This window comes from Saimiri boliviensis, chromosome 14 (genome assembly GCF_048565385.1).
Source record: "Saimiri boliviensis isolate mSaiBol1 chromosome 14, mSaiBol1.pri, whole genome shotgun sequence".
Lineage (NCBI taxonomy): Eukaryota > Metazoa > Chordata > Mammalia > Primates > Cebidae > Saimiri > Saimiri boliviensis.
Window position 1 is genome coordinate 30,324,755 of NC_133462.1, and position 20,354 is coordinate 30,345,108.

General features: G+C 54.9%; 1 protein-coding gene across 4 annotated transcripts; it reads left to right on the plus strand.

Moving 5' to 3' along the window:
* The first annotated feature begins 1,646 nt into the window (after positions 1 to 1,646).
* USHBP1 (USH1 protein network component harmonin binding protein 1) lies at positions 1,647 to 15,742 on the plus strand. Of its 4 annotated transcripts, XM_039467072.2 has the most exons (12): positions 1,647 to 1,746; positions 1,833 to 1,981; positions 3,406 to 3,838; positions 6,463 to 6,588; positions 6,753 to 6,889; positions 7,056 to 7,196; positions 7,663 to 7,830; positions 9,218 to 9,464; positions 10,633 to 10,848; positions 13,334 to 13,440; positions 13,657 to 13,779; positions 15,393 to 15,657. In XM_039467072.2, the coding sequence occupies exons 1-12, from the start codon at positions 1,693 to 1,695 to the stop codon at positions 15,580 to 15,582; spliced, it is 2,091 nt and encodes a 696-aa protein (XP_039323006.2). In that variant the 5' UTR covers positions 1,647 to 1,692; the 3' UTR covers positions 15,583 to 15,657. The 4 variants fall into 4 exon arrangements, 3 of the variants coding, with proteins under 3 accessions (XP_039323006.2, XP_039323007.2, XP_039323008.2); XR_005578623.2 differs by lacking the exon at positions 15,393 to 15,657 and having other exon boundaries at positions 10,633 to 10,813; positions 13,657 to 13,744; XM_039467073.2 differs by lacking the exons at positions 13,334 to 13,440; positions 13,657 to 13,779 and having other exon boundaries at positions 15,393 to 15,742.
* The last annotated feature ends 4,612 nt before the right edge of the window (positions 15,743 to 20,354 follow it).

Below are 20,354 nucleotides of genomic sequence, written 5' to 3' on the forward strand. Positions count from 1 at the left end.
CCCCTTCCCACCTTGTCCAGGTGTGAGGCCATTGCTCCTTCTGTAGAAGTAAACTGCCTTGCTGAGAGGCTATTTCTTTTTTGGCATCGAAATTTTACTTTTTATTTTTTTCTTTTTTCTTTTTCTTTCTTTTTTTTTTTTTTTTTTTTTTTTTTTTGAGACAAAGTTGTGCTCCTGTTAAGGCTGGAGTGCAATGGCATCTTTTTTTTTTTTTTAAAGACAGGGTTTCACCATGTTGGTCAGACTGGTCTTGAACTCCCGACCTCAGGTGATCTGCCTGCCTTGGCCTCCAAAATGCTTGGATTACAGGCGTGAGCCATCACCTCCGGCCCGAAATTTTACTTATAACAAGGAGTTCACAGGTGAGCCAGATGAAAACCATCAGCTCAGGGGAACATTCTAGCTCTTTTCTTTCTTTCTTTTTGAGACAGGGTCTCACCTTGTTACCCAGACTGGAGTCAAGTGGCATGACCATGGCTCACTGCAGCCTCCACTTCCAGGTGTTAAGCAGTCCTCCTGCCTCAGCCTCCCAAATAGCTGGAACTACAGGCTATTACTGCATACCACTACTCCTGGCAAATTTTTGTATTTTTTGTAGAGACAGGGGTCTTGCCATGTTGCTGAGGCTGATCTCAAACTCTTGGGCTCAAGTGATCAACCGCCTAAGCTTCCCAGAATGCTGGTATTACAGGTGTGAGCCTTGGTGCTCAGCCCGTTCTAGCTCTTGAGAAATAAAATCCAAGAGTCAGAGGTGGGCCAGGAGCAGTGGCTCACATCTGTAATCCCAGCACTTTGGGAGGCTGAGGTGGGCAGATCACCTGAGGTCGGGAGTTCGAGACCAGCCTGACCAACACGGAGAAACCCCCTCTCTATTAAAAATACAAAATTAGCTGCATGTGGTGGCACGTGCCTGTAATCCCATTTACTTGGGAGGCTGAGGCAGGAGAATCGCTTGAACCCGGGAGGCAGAAGTTGCAGTGAACCAAGATCACACCACTGCACTTCAGCCTAGGCGATAAAGCGAGATCCTGTCTCAAAAAAAACGAGAGGTGGAAGGGCCGTGGGCTTGGAGGCTGAGATGAGGGGGGCTGAAACCTTGGGAGTCAGGTATGCATGCCCCACTAGGGCTGCAGGAAACCACTGTCCTCAAAAAGGAAACAACACAATAACACGTCATGTGACCAGGGGAGGGCGTTTCCTGTTTCCCGGCCCCTCCCAGGCCAAGCTTGGCCAGCCCAGGCCTGAACAGGCAGTGGCCAAAGTGACCCCAAGACAGTATCCAGGGACTCACGCCTCTGATCAAGTTCCCCCCAGAGGATCAGAGAGGTAGAGAGACCTGAACCCCTCATTTGGGAGGGCCCGGGAGGAGAGGGAATTCTTGAGGTTTCCTTCTCAGGCGCAAATAGAGGAGGGAAGGGGACAAAGGTAGTGAAGGTAAAGAAGGCAGAGAAGGGGGAGGTCAGGACAGCCTTGTTAGGTAGTGAGCTGCCTGTCCGGGGAGGCATTCAAATGTGCTCAATCAACCTTGATAACAAAATCCCTTCCAGAGGAGTAGTCAATGCCCCACTTCACTGCAGAGGAAATTGAGGTTGTCCTTTGTCCTGGACAACGAAGGCAAGAGCTCACAGCAGGTTGTGGTTTTAGGGGGTGACGAAGGAGAAGCATTCAGAGGGCATTGGCTTCTGGACAGCAATGAGTGCCCGGGCCACGCGGCCCAGAAGCCGTCGAGGGAGGCATGTTCCAACCGTAAGTGTCCCCTCTCCCCTCCACTCTCTGGGACACCGAGGTCCTGCCCTGCCTGGCTCAGAGCTGGGCCCTGGGGTCATTTGCAGGGTGAACTGGACCCCGTGGCTGAGAGTTCAGAGGAGGTTGAGGCAGCCGGTGGGAGCTCCAAGCCCAGCCTTGTGCCACCTCTGGGGAGCTCTGGGCCGGAGCAGCTGGGCCCCATGGAGGAGGTCAGTGGCCAAGGCCTCGGAAGCAGGTAAGACCCGCTTGGCCTCTGCCCTTCAGCCCGGTCCAGACACATCTTTGCCCCCACAGGTCTGCTGGTGCACCTCCTCTACTCACACGCTTGCCATAGCTCCCTACTACTCTCAGCCCGACTGACCTTCTTTCCTTTCCTTACTCTTTCTTTCCTTCTTTTTTCTTTTCTTTTCTTTTTTTTTTTTTTTTTTTTGAGACGGAGTTTCGCTCTTGTTACCCAGGCTGGAGTGCAATGGCGCCATCTCGGCTCACCGCAACCTCCGCCTCCTGGGTTCAGGCAATTCTCCTGCCTCAGCCTCCTGAGTAGCTGGGATTACAGGCACATGCCACCATGCCCAGCTAATGTTTTTTTTTTGTATTTTTAGTAGAGACGGGGTTTCACCATGTTGACCAGGATGGTCTCGATCTCTTGACCTCACGATCCACCCGCCTCGGCCTCCCAAAGTGCTGGGACTACAGGTGTGAGCCACCGCGCCTGGCCTTTCTTTCCTTCTTTTTTCATTCTTTCTCTTTGTCTGTCTTTGTCTCTTTCCTTCTTTCTTTTTTTTTGAGTCCTGCTCTGTTGCCCAGGCTGCGCTGCTGTTATACAATCTCCGCTCACAGCAACCTCTGCCTTCCAAGGCCAAGCGGGAGCCTCAGCTTCCCGAGTAGCTGGGATTACAGATGCATGCCACCACGCCAGGCTAAATAAAGACAGAGTCTCACCGTGTTGGCCAGGTTGGCCTTGAACTTCTGATCTCAAGTGATCTGCCCACTTCGGTCTCCAAAAGTCTTGGGATTACAAGTGTGAGCTGCTGCCCCAAAAGACCTCACTTCCAGAACCTTCTGTCTCTCACCCTCAGGCCTTTCCCAGTGCCTGTCACATTCCAGTGTGCTGTGCACTCTCCATCTCAGGCCCGGGTCTCCCCACGCAATTCCTCCACCCCTCTGTCCGGCCTCTTCCCTGAATTCCCAGCCCCCCAGTCTCGCCCTGGGATGCCAGTCCCAGAACACTTGCCAACTCTGCCCCACTCACACCTCCCCAAGACCATGAAGTTTAAACCCCCAGAATTCCCTGCCCAGAGCCAGGCACGATGGCTCACGCCTGTAATCCCTGCATTTTGGGAGGCCGAGTCGGGCGGATCACCTGAGGTCAGGAGTTCAAGACCAGCCTGACCAACATGGTGAAACCTGTCTCAACTACAAATATAAAAATTAGCTGGGCATGGTGGTGGGCGCCTGTAATCCCAGATACTTGGGAGGCTGAGGCAGGAGAATTGCTTGAACCCGGGAGGCAGAGGTTGCAATGAGCCAAGATCGCGTCACTGCACTCCAGCCTGGGCGACAGAGCGAGACTTCGTCGAAAAAAAAAAAAAAGAAAAAAAAAAAAAGAATTTCCAGCCCAGCTTGGCGTGACTCAAGTGCTTGAGTTGGTGTCTACAGGACCAACAGGAAGACTGATGAGGACTCTGGCAGGGGACTGGCCTCAGCCCCCGAGGTGGCCCACAGACCTGCAGCAGAAGCCCACAAGTCCCCAGAATCAGCCCTACAGTGCGAGGAGACGCTGCCTCCTGGGACTGTGGAGCCTGATGTGTTTCAGACCCTCCAGCAGGCTCTGAGCTCCCTGGAGGCGGCGGCTGCTGCCTGGCGCCACCGGCCCCCCAGCCATCCTGGGCTGATGGAGGGCACAAGCAAAGGGGGACCAGGACCCCTTGGGAAGCAGGAAGGGGCAGGGAGCTGCCAGCAAGAAGCAGCTCGCCTGGCGGAGAGGAATGCCTGGCTCCGGCTGGCCCTAAGTACCCGAGAGGATGAGCTGGTCCGCACGGAGGCCTCCCTGGAGGCCATCCGAGCCGAGAAGGAGACGCTGCAGCGAGAGGTGAGTGGGGCCATCCCGAGTCACACGGGGCCCCCTGTCTGAGGGAGGAGATGGGCCGGATGTAGGCGGCATTCATTCATGTGTTCATTCAAAAAACCTTTTGAGGCTGGGTGTGGTGGCTCACCCCAATAATCCCAGCACTTTGGGAGGTGGAGGCAGGAGGATCCTTCGGGGCCAGGAGTTCCAAACCAGCCTGGGCAACACAGTGAGACTTCACCTCTGCAAAAAATGTAAAAATTAGCCAGGTTGGCTGGGCATGGTGGCTCATGCCTGTAATCTCAGCACTTGGGGAGCCCGAGGTGTGTGGCTTCCTTGTGGTCAGGAATTGGGAACATCCTGACCAATATGGTGAAACCCCGTCTGTACCAAAAATACAAAAAAACTAGCCGGGCATGGTGGCTTGCGCCAGTAGTCCCAGCTACTCCGGAGGCTACGGCAGAAGAATCGCTTGAACCCAGGAGGTGGAAGTTGCAGTGAGCCGAGATCATATCACTGCTCTCCAGCCTGGGCGGCAGAGCAAGACTGTATCTCAAAAACAAAAACAAACAAAAAATCTTTTGACTCCCGAGCCTGCTGACCAGATAAAGACCCCTTGAAATCTTTCTTAAGGGAAGGTCACTGAGGAAGTGACACTTGAGAATAAAGACCAGAAAGAGGCCACGTGCGGTGGCTCATGCCTGTAATCCCAGCACTTTGGGAGACCAAAGTGGACGGACCCACCTGAGGTCAGGAGTTCGAGACCGCCTGTGTAACATGGTGAAACCCCCATCTCTACTAAAAATACAAAAATTAGCTGGGCATGGTGGCGCGTGCCTGTAATCCCAGCTACTCAGGAGGCTGAGGCAGGAGAATTGCCTGAACCCAGGAGGCGGAGGTTGCGGTGAGCCGAGATCGCGCCATTGCACTCCAGCCTGGGTAACGAGAGCGAAACTCCGTCTCAAAAAATAAATAAATAAATTAATTAAATAAAATAAAGACCAGAAGGAAGCGAGGGAGGGGTTATGCCAGGATCTGGGGGAGCTGCGTGACAGACCCAGTCCAGAAAAAGAAAAAAAAGAATTTCAGCAGATCCAGAGGGCTGGTCTGTTCAAGGAACCTGAGGGAGGCCAGTGTGGCTGGAACACAGGGGAAACAGGGAGGGTGTGGGGAGCCGGACCAGAAAGACAAGTGCAGATCGCACAAGGCCTCCTGGGCTGCAAGCAGAGAGCGGGGCTTTGCTCTGAGTCAGGTGAGAGCCACGGAGGGTTCTGAGCAGAGGAGGGGCGAGCTCGGCGCAGGTGTTCGCGGGCGCCCTCTGGTGGCGGAGTGAGGAACAATCTTACTGGTCCGGACCCGCGCGGCGGCGGAGGTTGTGGAAGTGGAGAGACGCCGACGAACGCTGGGTGATGTTGAAGATGGAACCGACAGGTGTGGGCATGAAGGCTAGAGAGAAGCCAAAGACAACTCCAGGCTTTGGGATCTGCAGGAGTAGAAGGGAGAGAAGGAGCTACAGGGGGGGCAGGTTTGGTTGCAGGGGTGACCAGATCTCTATATGGCCCTTGATAAGCTCAAGTGCCCATGAGGCATCCACGTGGGGTCCTCAAGGGAGCAGCTGTATGTCTGAGTCCAGGGCTCAGGGGAGACTGCAGGGCAGAAGGGAGACATTTGAACTTCCTTAGCAGATAGGTGGCATTCAAAGCCATGTGACTGCCAGGCCCGGTGGCTCATGCCTGTAATCCCAGGACTTTGGGAGGCTGAGGCAGGCAGATCACTTGAAGTCAGGAGTTCAAGACCAGAGTGGTCAACATGGTGAAACCCCATCTCTACTGAAAATACGAAAATTTGTCAGATGTGGTGGCAGGTGCCTGTAGTCCCAGCTACTTGAGAGGCTGAGGCAGGAGAATCACTTGAACCCGGGAGGCAGAGGTTGCAGTGAGCCAAGAATGTGCCACTGCACTCCAGCCTGGGTGACAGAGCAAGACTCCATCTCAAAAATAAAAATTAAAAAAGCTGGCAGGGCACAGTGGCTCATACCTGTAATCCCAGCACTTTGGGAGGCCAAGGCAGGCAGATCATGAGGTCAGGCATTCGAGACCAGCCTGAACAACATGGAGAAATCCTGACTTTACTAAAAATACAAAAATTAGCCAGGCGTGCTGGCGCGAGCCTGTAATCTCACCTACTAAGGAGGCTGAGGCAAGAGAATTGCTTGAACCCAGGAGGCAGAGGTTGCAGTGAGCTGAGATTGTGCCATTGCACTCTAGTCTGAGTGACAGAGAGAGACTCTGTCTCAAAACATATATATGTAAATAAGTAAATAAATAAAAAAGCCCCGTGGCTGAATGAGATGTTGAGAGGGAAGCCCTCATCTCAGGCTGGTGGAAAAAACTTGGGGCTGTGGGAGCACTGCCCAGGGATTCATTTTCCTCCAGAGTGAGACCCATTTTTCTGCTGGGAAAAAAAAAAATTCAGCAGCTAAGAAACATTCTGAAGGTCAGATAGTGAGATTTTGGGCAGGCTAAATATCCAAGCCTCCTGCCTTCCAGCTAGGGTTCTTGCCACTTCCCCAAGAACAGGCCTTGAGGAGGGAGGGCTGGTGGTTGGTTTGAGCCCCTAGGCCTGACATCCTCCCTCATCCTTCCCAGGTTCAGGAGCTGCAGGATTCCCTCTTGAGGCTGGAGTCCTATCCACGTCTTTCCCACAGCCAAGCAGGTGGCTCAGGCAGTGGTTCTAGCAGCTCTGAGGCAGACAGGGAACCCTGGGAGACTCAGGTGAGTATGAGAAGTTCAAATCCATGGTCTTGATGTCCCTAGCATTCAGGGGGATGAGACTCAAATCTTGGTCATGGGATCCAACAGCTTCTGGGGTTGGAAAATGCCTACAATCCCAGGCTCTTGGTGACAATTGGGTCCATTACATCACCTCTTCTTGGCAGGACTCCTTCTCTCTGGCTCACCCCCTGCTTCAGCGCCTCCATAGCCATTCCAGCACCCAGATCCTTGGGTCTCTCCCCGCTCAGCCCCTCAGTCCTGAGGTGCACATGATGGAAGCCCAGATGGAGCAGCTCCGGGGGTAAGAGACTCAAATGCTGAGCTCATAAGGGCACAGGCACATCCTCCAGCTGAGTTACAAAACAAAGAATCTGGAGCTGCAACAGGAGGGAGGGAAAGGGTGGAAACTGAGGCCTGACTACCTTAGAGGGCCTCTGACTTTCCCTCTTCCCCACCTGTGTGGACAGGAACATTGAGAAGCTCAAATGCTTTAACCGTCTGCTATCGGCTGTGCTCCAGGGATACAAGGGCCGTTGTGAGGGCCTCAGCATGCAGCTAGGTCAGCGGGAGGCTGAGGCCACAGCGTTGCAACTGGCCTTGCAGTACAGGTCAGTGCACCCTGACAGTGATGTCACCAGCTGGGGAGTGAATGGGCTCTCTGAGGATGGTCCCAATCCACAGAGGGTGACAGGACCCTCACTGGAGAGCACCTTCCACCACTTCAGAAATTAATTTTGTTTTTGTTTTGGTTTGAGACGGAGTCTTGCTCTGTCACCCAGGCTGGAGTGCAGTGGCAGGATCTCAGCTCACTCCAACCTTTGCCTCCTGGGTTCAAGTGATTCTCATGTCTCAGCCTCCTGAGTAGCTGGGATTACAGGCGAGCACCACCACGCCTGCTAGTTTTTGTGTTTTTAGTAGAGACGGGGTTTCACCATGTTGGCCAGGCTGGTCTTGAACTCCTGACTTCAGGTGATCGTCCCGCTCTGGCCTCCCAAAGTGCTGGGACTACAGGCGAGGGCCACTGTGCCCAGCCGAGCTGAGTGTCCAAAAGTACTCAGAACCAGTGTCCTACAGTGAGCATTGTGAGGAGGCATACAGGGTCCTGCTTGCTCTGCGGGAGGCCGACTCAGGAGCCGAAGCCCCCATGGGTGACCTGCAGGCAGCTGAAAAGGAAGCATGGAGGCTGCTGGCACAAGAGGAGACCACCAGGGATGCAGGGGCGCTGCAGAATCCACAGCCAAGGTACCCCGGGGAACCCTGGGAACTGGGCTGGTTGATGAGTGGGGTCTTGATGGGGGAATGGGGCTCCCAGAGTCCACCACGTTTGGGGTTTTCGGGTGGCTGAGTGCAGCAAGGTCGGTATGGAACTCCTGTGGTTGGCTGACATGATGCCCAGCTGCAGTTGGCCTGTTGCTACTTGGCGAGGTTGGCGTGGTGGTTGACAGACATGGCAGTTGGCGTGAAAATGGATGATGATGCCTACTGGTTAGATCCGGGCAGAGTGGCTCATGCCCGCAATCCCAGCACTTCGGGAGGCCAAGGCAGGCAGATCGCCTGAGCTCAGGAGTTCAAGACCAGCCCTTGTAACGTGGAGAAAGCTCTTCTCTACCAAGAGTACAAATGAATTAGCCGGGTGTGGTGGTGTGCCCATGTAGTCCCAACTACTTGGGAGGCTGAGGCGGGAGGATGACTTGAGTCTGGGAGGTGGAGGCTGCAGTGAGTTGAGATTGCGCCACTGCAGTCCAACCCGGGAGACAGAGTGACACCCTCTCTTTTTTTTTTGAGACGGAGTTTCGCTCTTGTTACCCAGGCTGGAGTGCAATGGCGCGATCTCGGCTCACTGCAACCTCCGCCTCCTGGGTTCAAGCAATTCTCCTGCCTCAGCCTCCTGAGTAACTGGGATTACAGGCACGTACCACCATGCCCAGCTAATTTTTTTGTATCTTTAGTAGAGATGGGGTTTCACCATGTTGACCAGGATGGTCTGGATCTCTTGACCTCGTGATCCACCCGCCTCGGCCTCCCAAAGTGCTGGGATTACAGGCTTGAGCCACCGCGCCCGGCCACCACCTTTTTTGTTTGCCCGTTTCTTTTTAACATTTTGTTAGAGACAGGGTCTTGCTCTGTCACCCAGGCTGTAATACAGTAGCATCATCATAGCTCACTGCAGCCTCAAACTCCTGGCCTCATGCAGTCCTCCTCCTTTCAGCCCCTCAAGTAGCTGGGACTGCAGGTACATCACACCACGTCCAGCTATTTTTTATTATTAACACACATCCTCACCGAAGACCAGCTAATTTTTTATAAAGATGGATTCTCACTCTGTTGCCTAGGCTGGTCTCAAACTTCTGGCTTCAAGCAATTCTCCTGCCTCAGCCTCCCAAAGTGCTGGGGTTACAGGCATGCGTCACTGCACCTGGCCACATGTGGCCCTGATGGAAGGTGGTGCCGAGTGGGGTTTATATTATGGTGCCCACCATGTTGGTGGTGTGACAGGGACCACCACAGATGGTAGAGGCTCCATCGTGGCCAGTGAGATGGAAGATGATGGACCCTACCAGGGTTGGCATGACGTTAGCCTACTTACGATTGCCAGTGTTGTCACAGGCACCTCTTCTGTTTTCTGTAGCCCTGAGGGCAGCAGTGTGGACAAGCCCACAGTGGAAGTGGCTTTCCAGCTCCGAAGCTATGTCCAGCGTCTTCAGGAGCGTTGTGCTCTAGTGAAGATTCTCTCAGAGCCTGGCCCCACCTTGGCACCCATCCCCACTCTGCCCCGTGCAGAAGTCATGGTGCAGGCCATTCTGGGGACCCAACCTGGCCCAGCTCTGCCCCGGCTGGAGAAGACAGAAATTCAACAGGACCTGATAGCCACAAGGGTACAAAGGGGCTGTGGCCACTCTGTCAGTCTTTCCTGGTGGGACAAAATCCTTCACTGAGGTCCTGCGGTTGGGGGGCCAAGGAGCAAAGGAGAATTCTGCTGGGCTGGCTGCAGGCATTGTGAGGGAGAATTGGAGGTAGGGTTTTGAAGGATGAATAGGAGTTCGTCTTCTGGGGTTCAGTTTCTCATTAGACTCCAAATCTGCTTCTCCAAAATGGCCTTCCTATGGAAAGAGATGGGAGCAAGGAACAGAATCTTGGGTTTGGAGCTTGGCATGAAAAACTTGAGGTTCCGGAGTTGGAGAGACCTAGAAACTTTGAAAGAAGGGCTATTTGACCTATATAAGCTACTTACCTCTAGAAAATGCCATTTCGCCAGCTGTAGCTTTTTTTTTTTTTTTTTTTTGAGACGGAGTTTCGCTCTTGTTACCCAGGCTGGAGTGCAATGGCGCGATCTCGGCTCACCGCAACCTCCGCCCCCTGGGTTCAGGCAATTCTCCTGCCTCAGCCTCCGGAGTAGCTGGGATTACAGGCACGCGCCACCATGCCCAGCTAATGTTTTGCACCTTTACTAGAGACGGGGTTTCACCATGTTGACCAGGATGGTCTCGATCTCTGGACCTCGTGACCCACCCGCCTCGGCCTCCCAAAGTGCTGGGATGACAGGCTTGAGCCACGGCTCAGCTGTAGCTTTTATAGGAGGCAGATACTTCTACCTCACAAGAACATGCGAAAGGTCCCAGTTTTTTGTTTGTTTGTTTTTGAGACGGAGTCTTGCTGTCACCCCGGCTGGAGTGGAGTGCTGCTGTCTCGGCTCACCGCAGCCTCCGACGTCCCCCCACCCCACCGGGTTCAAGTGATTCTCCTGCCTCAGCCTCCTGGGTAGCTGGAATTAGAGGCTCCCACCACCACACCCGGCTAATTTTTGTATATTCGGTAGAGACGGGGTTTCACCATGTTGGCGAGGCTGGTCTCGAACTCCTGACCTCAGGTGATCCGCCCGCCTCGGCCTCCCAACGTGCTGGGAGGACAGGGGTGAGCCACCGCGCCTGGCCAAAGGCCATGGTTTTTGCCTGACTCGTCCTCAGTGGGTGCGTCTTGGGGCCTCAGTTTCCTTGCAGTTGACCCCAGAAACATAAATTCTCTGTCTTCCACTTGGCCCCGCAGGAGACCCTGGCGGACCTGATGCTTCGACTACAGCTGGTGCGGCGTGAGAAGCGGGGCCTGGAGCTTCGGGAGGCTGCCCTCCGAGCCCTGGGCCCGGCTCACGCGCTGCTGCTGGAGCAGCTGCAGTGGGAATGGGCAGAGCTCCGGGCTGGCGGGGCACACAGCGGAGACAGCAGCGGAGGTGACAGCAGCGGGGGCGGGCAGGAGGGCTACCAGGTGAGCTGCCCCGCCTGAACCTGGTAGTAGCTTCTAATGGGAACCATCGCCCTGGTCAATTGCAGTTGTTTTTTGAGGCAGAGTCTCGCTCTGTCGCCCAGGCTGGAGTACAGTGGCACGTTCTTGGCTCACCGTGACTTCTGCCTCCCGGGTTCAAGTGATTCTCCTGCCTCAGCCTCCTGAGTAGCTGGGACTACAGGCACACACCACGATGTCCAGCTAGTTTTTGTGTTTTTAGTAGAGACGGGGTTTCGCCATGTTGGTCAGGCCGGTCCCAAACTCTTCACCACCTCGGCCTCCCAAAGTGCTGGCATTACAGACGTGAGCCACTGCACCTGGCCCTTTCTGAGCCTCAGTTTCCACTTCTGCACCAAGAAGCAAGTCACAGGATTAAACTTCATGTCAAACTCACACCTATGCTATGAGGTTTCCCTCCCCTCCCTGCCTTTCTTCCTTCTGAGTCTCTCTGTGTCGCCCAGGCAGGTCTCAAACTCCTGGGCCCAAGTGATCCTCCCACCTCTGCCTCTCTAAGTGCTCAAATTACAGGGATAAGCCACCACACCCAGCCTCTTTCCTTTTTTTTTTTTTTTTTTTTTTTTGAAATGGAGTTTCGCTCTGTTACCCAGGCTGAAGGGCCGTGGTACGATCTCTCCTCACCGTAACCTCCGCCTCCCAGGTTCAAGCGATTCTCCTGCCTCAGCCTCCCGAGTAGCTGGGATGACAGGCACGTGCCACCGCAGCCAGCTAATTTTGTATTTTTAGTAAAGACGGTTTTCTCCATGTTGGTGAGGCTGGTCTCAAACTCCTGACCTCAGATGATCCGTCTGCCTTGGCCTCCCAAAGTGCTGGGATTACAGGCGTGAGCCACCATGCTCTTCTTTCCGTCTGTCTTTCTTTCTCTTTCTTTTTCTTTCTTTCTTCTTTCTTCCTTCCTTCCTTTTTCTTTCCTTCTTTCCTTTCTCTCTCTCTCTCTCTCTCTCTCTCTCTCTCTCTCTTTCTTTCTTTCAAGTCAGGGTCTTGCTCTGTCACCAGGCTGGAGTGCAGTGGCGTGATTATAACTCACCACAGCCTCGAATACTGGGTTTCAAGTGATCCTCCCAAAATGCTGGGATTACAGGCATGAACCATCATGTCCAGCCAAAGGGTTTCTTTCTTTGAGGGTATTGAGCCCAATAAGCCTGAAAGGGTACAGCATCTTCCGCTCAAACGTGTGTCTCCTCCTTCCCACCGAAGGTCTGGCAATAGCCCCAGTCTGTACCTCACCTCCTGGATTTTGGCACCAGCCTCTTCCCTGAAGCCTTTCTTTTTTCCACTTCTGAACACGTTTGTTCTCTGCTTAAGGCCTTGAGTCCATGTTTTTTTTTTTTTGTTTGTTTGTTTGTTTTGTTTTTTTCCTGAGATGGAGTCTTGCTCTGTCGCCCAGGCTGGAGTACAGTGGTGCGATCTTGGCTCACTGCAACCTCTGCCTCCTGGCTTCAAGCAATCCTCCTGCCTCAGCCTCCTGAGTGGCTGGGATTACAGGTGCCCACCACCACATCTAGCTAATTTTTGTATTCTTTGTAGAGATGGGGTTTCACCATGTTGGCCAGGCTGGTCTCGAACTCCTGGCCTCACATGTTCTGCCCGCCTCGGCCTCCCAAAGTCCTGGGATTACAGGCATGAGTCAGTGTGCCTGGCCTTAACGCAGCTCTTGAAATCATCTCTCCCACCCCAAAGCCTTTGTACATTCCATGCCCCTGCCAGGAACGTCGGTCACTTTCCTCTTTGTGTCATAAAGTCCTCGACCTCCTGTAGATCTCAGCTTAGACATCACCTCCTCGAGGAAGTCCTCCTGGACGTCAGCCTCATCTGACGTCCCCTGTTAACTTATCTCCCTTATCATGTTAGCTGGGCATGGTGGTCCCAGCTACTCGGGAGGCTGAGGTGGGAGGATCACTTGAGCCCAGGAGTTGGAGGCTTCAGCGAGCCACAATTATGTCCTTTCACTCTAGCCTGGGCCACAGATTGAGATCTCATCTCTCTCTCTTTTTTTTTTTTGAGATGGAGTTTTGCTCTTGTCGCCCAGGCTGGAATGCAGTGGTGCGATCCCAGCTCACTGCAGCCTCCGCCCTCCAGGTTCAAATGATTCTCTTGCCTCAGCTGCCCACGTAGTTGGGACTACAGGCACCAGCCGCCATGTCTAGCTAATTTTTGTATTTTTAGCGGAGACAGGGTTTCACCACGTTGGCCAGGCTGGTCTCAAACTCCCAACCTCAAGTGATCATCCTACCCTAGCCTCCCAAAGTGCTGGGATTACAGGCATGAGCCACCATTTCCAGCCATATTTTTTAATTAAATATTTCCCTTATCAGAGGGTAATTTCACTCCTACTGGGGTATGGAACCAGACTGGGGACTCTGAGAAGGCAGCAGCTTCGGTGTCCAGCATGGGCCGAGCATGTACTTGGCCTAGCCAATGTCAATTTCTTGTCTTCTCCCTCCGTTAGGGCCTTCCTGCTGTCCCTGGTGGCACCAGTGGCGTTGACGGTAGCCAGGTGGGCAAAGCGTGGGACCCAGAGAAGTTAGCCCAGGAACTGGCAGCGTCACTCACCAGGTGTGTGCCTGGGTCCTGGGCTGGGCGGGGGGGCAGGGGTTGGACAGTTCATGTGAGGGCCCCGAGGGGTGGGGTGTCGTATGCAGCAGAAGCTAAGGTGCACACCCGTGTACAGGTGTGTTTCTGTGACAATACTGTGGGCAGGTGGGGCGAGGAGAGGTGGGAAATAGGATCGGCTGCGCCGTGAGCTCCCTCTCTTCTCCATCTTTGCATCAGGGCAGTGGACCTGAGGGAGCAGCTGCAGTCTCTGCGTGGGGAGCTGGACCGCGTGGCTCAGAAGGGGCGAGCCAGACGGTCTCAGAGTGCCGAGCTGAACAGGGACTTATGCAAAGCCCACAGGTGGGACCCCTGTTCTGCACCCCGCCAGTCCCCCTGGCACTGTCCCTGACCAGGATCTCAGAAGTATCCCTGGCTCTCTCTGGGTCTCAGCTTTCCCCTCTGTCCCAAGATAGTCAGTGAAGACTTGTAATCCCACACCTGTAATCCTAGCACACTGGGAGGCTGAGGCCGGGAGTTTGAGACGAGCCTGGCCAACATGGTGAAACCCCGTCGGTACCAAAAATACAAAAAATTAGCTGGGCATGGTGGCGCTCGCCTGTAGTCCCAGCTACTCACGAGGCTGAGGCAGGAGAATTGCCTGAACCCAGGAGGCGGAGGTTGCAGTGAGCCGAGATCGCGCCATTGCACTCGAGCCTGGGTAACAAGAGTGAAACTCCGTCCCCCCCCCCAAAAAAAAAAAAAAAATTAGCTAGGAGTCTTGGCATACACCTGTAATCCCAGCTACTTGGGAGGCTGAGGCAGGAGAACTGCTTGAACTCAGGACGTGGAGGTTGCAGTGAGCAGAGATCACACCACTGCACTGCAGCTTGGGCAACAAAGCAAGACGGTCTCAAAACAAACAACAGGCCGGGCGTGGTGGCTCACCCCTGTAATCCCAGCACTTTGGGAGGCCGAGGTGGGTGGATCACTTGAGGTCAGGCGTTCGAGACCAGCCTGGACAACATAGTAAAACCTGGTCTTTACTAAAAAAATACCAAAAAATTAGCTGGGTGTGGCAGTGGGTGCCTGCAATCCCAGCTACTTAGGACGCTGAGGCAGAAGAATCACTTGAACCTGGGAGGCAGAGGTTGTAATGAGGGGAGATCTCACCATTGCACTCCAGCCTGGGCAACAAGAGCAAAACTCCGTCTCAAGAACAAAAAGACCAGCTAGACTGGGCGCGGTGGCTCATGCCTGTAATCCCAGCACTTTGGGAGGCCAAGGCGGGCAGATCACGAGGTCAGGAGATCGAGATCGTCCTGGCCAACATGGTGCAACCCCGTCTCTACTAAAATACACACAAAAAATTAGCTGGGCGTGGTGGCATGTGCCTGTAATCCCAGCTACTCAGGAGGCTGAGACAAGAGAATCACTTGAACACGGGAAGCGGAGGTTGCAGTGAGCCAAGATCGAGCCACTGCACTCCAGCCTGGGTAACAGAGCAAGACTGTCTAAAAAACAAACAAACAAAAAAATTAGCTGGGTGTGGCGGCGCACGCCTGTAGGGAGGCTGAGGCAGAAGAATTGCTTGAACCCAGGAAGCAGAGATTGCAGTGAGCCGAGATCGCGCCATTGCCCTACAGCCTGGGCGACAGTGTGAGATTTGGTCTCAAAACAAAAACAAAAACAAAATTAGCCCGACTTGGTGGTGTATGCCTGTAATCCCAGCTACCTGAGGCAGGAGAATCACTTGAACCTGGGAAGCGGAGGTTGCGGTGAGCCGGCATCACCCCACTGCACTCCAAGAGCAAAACTATCTCAAAAAACAAAAAACAAACAACAAAAAAACCCAGCTAGCTGGGACCCTGGGAAACCCAATGTCAAGAAGGCCCCATTCTGGGAGTGGGAGTCCACGGCCCCTGCCTTGGGTGGAGTTGGGGACTGTTTCCTGACCCAGCACCCACCCCTTCCAGCGCCCTGGTCCTGGCCTTCCGAGGAGCCCACCGGAAGCAGGAAGAGCAATGCCGGAAGTTGGAGCAGCAGATGGCACTCTTGGAGGCTCAGCAGGCCGAGGAGGTGGCGGCGCTGGAAGCCACTGCAAGGGCCCTGGGGAAGCCCAGGCCTTCCCTCCCACCACCCCAGCTGGGGGAGACCTTTCTGTAGCCCCTTTCCCAGCCATGTCTGGATGTGCCAGACAGCTGCAGCATGTTATAAACTGTCCTGGAGTGACATCATGTCATGTTGTATGATTTGGTGTGTTGGGGCACATTTGATGTGAGGGAGGCTGGTGCTCACTCATGGGTGTCCAGGGCCTGATGGGGTGTGGCCAGGCACTGCAGAAAGACTCGGGTGTCTTTGGTCTGGCACCATGTGGCATGTGAACTTCACATGTCAGCGGGGTCAGGCCAGAAGCAACCTGGGCTGTGGGAGCAGGTCCCTGAGACTGGCACAGTTTGGGGGGTCTGTGAGGTTGCATAGCCACAGCTGAAGTTCCAACTGTCCTCTGTCTCCAGTGACTGTCAGGGAGGGATTCATGGGGACTGGACACAGCCTCTCCTGGCATCCCCTTCTCAGGGAGATGCTGGGTTTGGCTGGCAGATTTTCATGAAGGGAGCTCGGCGTGGTGGTGCATGCTTGTAATCCCAGCACTTTGGGAGGCCAAGGTGGGTGGGTCAATTGAGCCCAGGGGTTCAAGACCAGCCTGGGCAACATGGCAAAATCCATTTTTTTTTTTCTTACTTTTTTTGAGACAGAGTCTTGCTCTGTCGCCCAGGCTGGAGTGCAGTGTCGAGATCTGGGCTCACTGCAACCTCCATCTCCCAGGTTCAAGCGATTCTCCTGTCTCAGCCTCCTGAGTAGCAGTAGCTGGGATTACAGGCATCTGCCACCACACCTGGCTAATTTTTGTATTTTTAGTAGAGACAGGGTTTCACCATGTTGTTCAGGCTGGTCTTGAGCTCCTGACCTTGTGCTCTGCCCACCTCGGCCTCCCAGAGTGGTGGGATTACTACCGTGCCCAGCCTGAAAACCCCATTTCTACAAAAAAAAATACAAAAATTAGCCAGGCATGGTGGCGAGTGCCTATAAAGCTACTTAGGAGGCTAAAGTGGGAGGATCACTTGAGCTTGGGAAGCAGAGGTTGCAGTGAGCTGAGATCACGCCATTGTACTCCAGCCTAGGTGACAGAGCAAGACCCTGTCTCAAAAAAACAAAACAGTCCGGGCACAGTGACTCATGCTTGTAATCCCAGCACTTTGGGAGGCCAAGGCAGACAGATCACCTGAGGTCAGGAGTTTCAGACCAGCTTAGCCAACATGGTGAAACCCCCGTCTCTACTAAAAATACAAACATTAGCTAGGTGTGGTGGCGTGTGCCTGTAGTCCCAGCTACTCAGGAGGCTGAGGCAGAATAATTGCTTGAACTCAGGAGGTCGAGGTTGTAGTGAGCCAAGATCACACCACTGCACTCCAGCCTAGGCAATAAGAGGGAAATTCTGTCTCAAAAAGAAAACAAAATCTGTGATCCCAGCACTTTGGGAGGCCGAGGCAGGTGGATCATGAGGTCAAGAGATTGAGACCATCCTGGTCAACATGGTGAAACCCCGTCTCTACTAAAAATACAAAAAATTAGCTGGGCATGGTGGCGCGTGCCTGTAATCCCAGCTACTCAGGAGGCTGAGGCAGGAGAATTGCCTGAACCCAGGAGGCAGAAGTTGCGGTGAGCCGAGATTGCACCATTGCACTCCAGCCTGGGTAACATGAGCGAAACTCCATCTCAGAAACAAAAACAAACAAACAAAAATCAAATAAAAAAACCCCCCACAAAACAAAACGTAAGGAAGATGCCCTATCCCAGAGTAGAGAATGAAGCTGGAATGGTTCAGATTCAGGGTGTGGATGAGGAGTTGCTACTAACTTAAAGCTAAGGGCAGGGGTTTCTGGACTCCACGTGGTCGAGTTTGCCTGTAATCCCAGTGCCTCAGGAGGCTGAGACCGGAGGATTGCTTGAGGCCAGAGGTGGTAAGACCAGCCTGGGCAAAATAGGAGACTCTGTCTCAAAAATAAAGTAAGGTAAAGGGTTTCTGGGTGGGGGACAGGCACAGCAAAGGTAACAGTCTGGGACTCAGGTGGCATTGTACTTCAAGAGAAACTGAGAATAAATGCCAACTGTGGCCAGTTTAGCTTTCTCCTGGGGGGCCGGGAGCAGGTTAATAGCAGGCCGTGGATTAGCATGTCATTTGCATATGCCACACCTCCTGGCCCCTCCACACCAGGACTGGCTGAGTTTGGAACGACCCAGCCAGGCTTGGATTAGTGGCCAGCTGTCCCCTCCAGGGCGGCAGCTGAAACCTGAGACGGGGATTAGAAAGGTTTTCGTTCCCTGCCTGAGGGTGGGGGTGGCTGCTCCAGGCCTCACCTGTGCAGGTGTGTTCACAGCCTCTCCCAGGGCAGGACCATGGCAGCCTGAGGCCAGTGCCAGTCAGCCGCCTGGACTCGAATCCAGTCAACCTGACCCCAGAAACAGAACAACAAGTGAAGCGGGGGGAGCACAGTCCCCTCAAGCGACGGGTGGGGCTAGTGACCTTCCAACCAGCACACTGTCTCTGGACTTGGGCCAGCTTTGAAGAAAGCAGGGAAATGGAGGCAGACCGGACTACTTTGCTCACGTTAGGGCCGGCCGGCAGAGAAACTGAATTTCCTCTCTGTCCCCGTCCCCCCTCCCCCCACAGAGCTCCCAGTCCCACCAGGTTGGCCTTGGAGGGGCACTGGAGCCAAGGTCACATGTTGGGGGGTGGGGCGGGACAGGTTCCCAGGCTGCCCCAGCAGGATCCGCCATTCCCACGGGCGCCCCCTTGGCAGATGGGCCTAGGTCTCTTTGTCCCTGGTTTGTGGCTGCCACAAGGTCAAATGTTACCGCGGGGCCGCGGGCAGGGGTCAGGGAGGCGGGGCTGAGCCTCAACTCACCCCCCAGGCGGGCCCCAGGGGGGCACAGGGGTGGCTGGGCTATTGGGAGGGGGTGGACCAGCCTTGGGGACTGGAACTGCTGGAGTTTCTGGAATCTCAGTGGCCCTTCTTCCCCCCAACCCCCCACCCAGCCCTCAGCCCCCTCTCGATACTTGTCTCTCTCAAACCTAGTTCTCTGCTCCCTCTCCTTCACAGGCCCCTGATTACTTGAGTCTTCTCTCCCTCTTTATTTTTTCTTTTTCTTCTTTTTTTGAGACAGGGTCTTGCTCAGACTGGAGTGCAGTGACGTGATGATAGCCCACTGCAGCCTTGAACACCTGGGCTCAAGACGGGTCTCGCTTTATTGCCCAGGCTGGTCTTGAAACCCTGGCTTCAAGAAATCCTCCTGACTCAGCCTCCCAAAGTGCTGGGATTACAGGCATGAGCCACCACGCCTGTCTCTGGTATAAATCCCTCTTTTCAATTCCCTCTCTGAGACCCCCACCCCAGTGCCCCCACCGAAGATCCTAGCAGGTCCAGGCAAGGGACCTAGGATCCTGTCCTCACCCCACATAACCAGTCACATTCCCATGCAGCTTCAGAACCAAAGGGTCTTCTCTGCCCACCCACACTTTCCTCTCTGCCAGCAGGGATTACATCAGGCTGTGGGCAGAACCTGACTCTAGACCCACGGGAAGTCCTTGCTCATGTCTAATCCGAGTCCTTCCTGTTTTCTGTATTTACTACCACCACCTCGACCTCGCAGGCAGCCAGAGCGTCCCTGAAGGAGGTTGAGAGGCCGAGGGCTGGGTGTGCCCGGCCCTCCCAGAACCTTAGTTTCTTTTTAAGTGTTGCAAGATCTCTAAGCATCTTTCCCCCTATTCCAGGGAGGGCAATCCTTCAAGTCTCACGAGGGGAGTGGGAGGCAGAGGAGGAGGTATACAGAGGGCGCTGTCCTGGCCGGACCTCTGAGAGACCGAGCCACAAGCTCTGGTGTCCAGCTCTGGGCTCAGGGCAGGGTGGGATCACATTCTGGGTGGCTGGGGCTGCAGGACTCCGAGGTGAAAGGTCACTCCTGGAAGGGCTTTTCCAGCCGGTTAAAGGTTAACCCGCCCATAGCCAGAGGCCCAGGCTTCCCCAGATCACGAGCCAGGGCATCGCATACAAAGGGTGCCCAATAAATGCTGGTCGGGGCCCCAGCCCCGGTTCTGGGGGATGGGGTGAGTTGGAGGCGGCGGCAGCTGCGAGGCTCCCGGGCGCCTGGAAGAGACATCTGCAGTCCAGCCGGCCGCCAGGCCAAGCCCTTTCTGTAAAATACAGAAAGAAAAGGAAATTAAAAGGGAAAAGGGGCAGGCCCTCGGCAGGGGTGGTGGGCATGCCTGTCGCCTCCAGCCGCGGGGCGGGTGGGCGCCCTGCCCCCGGAGGCAGAAATTCTGGAGAGGGGCCCCCTGACCTCGCGGCCCGGCCAGCCGGTCTCAGACCACAACATCCCTTCCCCCTAGAGATTCCGGGCACCAGGTGTTAACCCAAGCAGAGAAAGGGTGGGGTGGGGGTCAGACGCCGCGACTTTCTGGAAGAGGAAGCAAACACAATCTAGGGTGTGTGTGTGTGTGTGTGTCTCGCGCGCGTGTGTCTTGCGCAGGGGCGTGCCCCCCCGGGTGCCACTGGACCCCCATCACTGCTTTGCCGGGAATGGTGGGGCGGGGGGAGGTTCCGAGGGGCGCCTCGAGGGTGATCGAGCGAACCGACGTCCAAGGCCAGAGGTGGAGGGGGAGGGCCTTGGAGAGACATCTTGGCGAGGATCAAGAAGGGCAGAGGGCAGGCGCGGCTCAGGCTCTCGCCGCGGCCCCGGCTCTCGCCGCGGCCCCGCAGGGGTTAAGGCTGGAGCCGGGCGAGGGCGAGGGCGGGGGTGCGGGGGGAGGGGCAGGGGCAGGCGGGGGAGGGTCAGACCCCGCGGCCCCGCGCTCGGCCCCCGTCCCTCCCGCCGGCCGG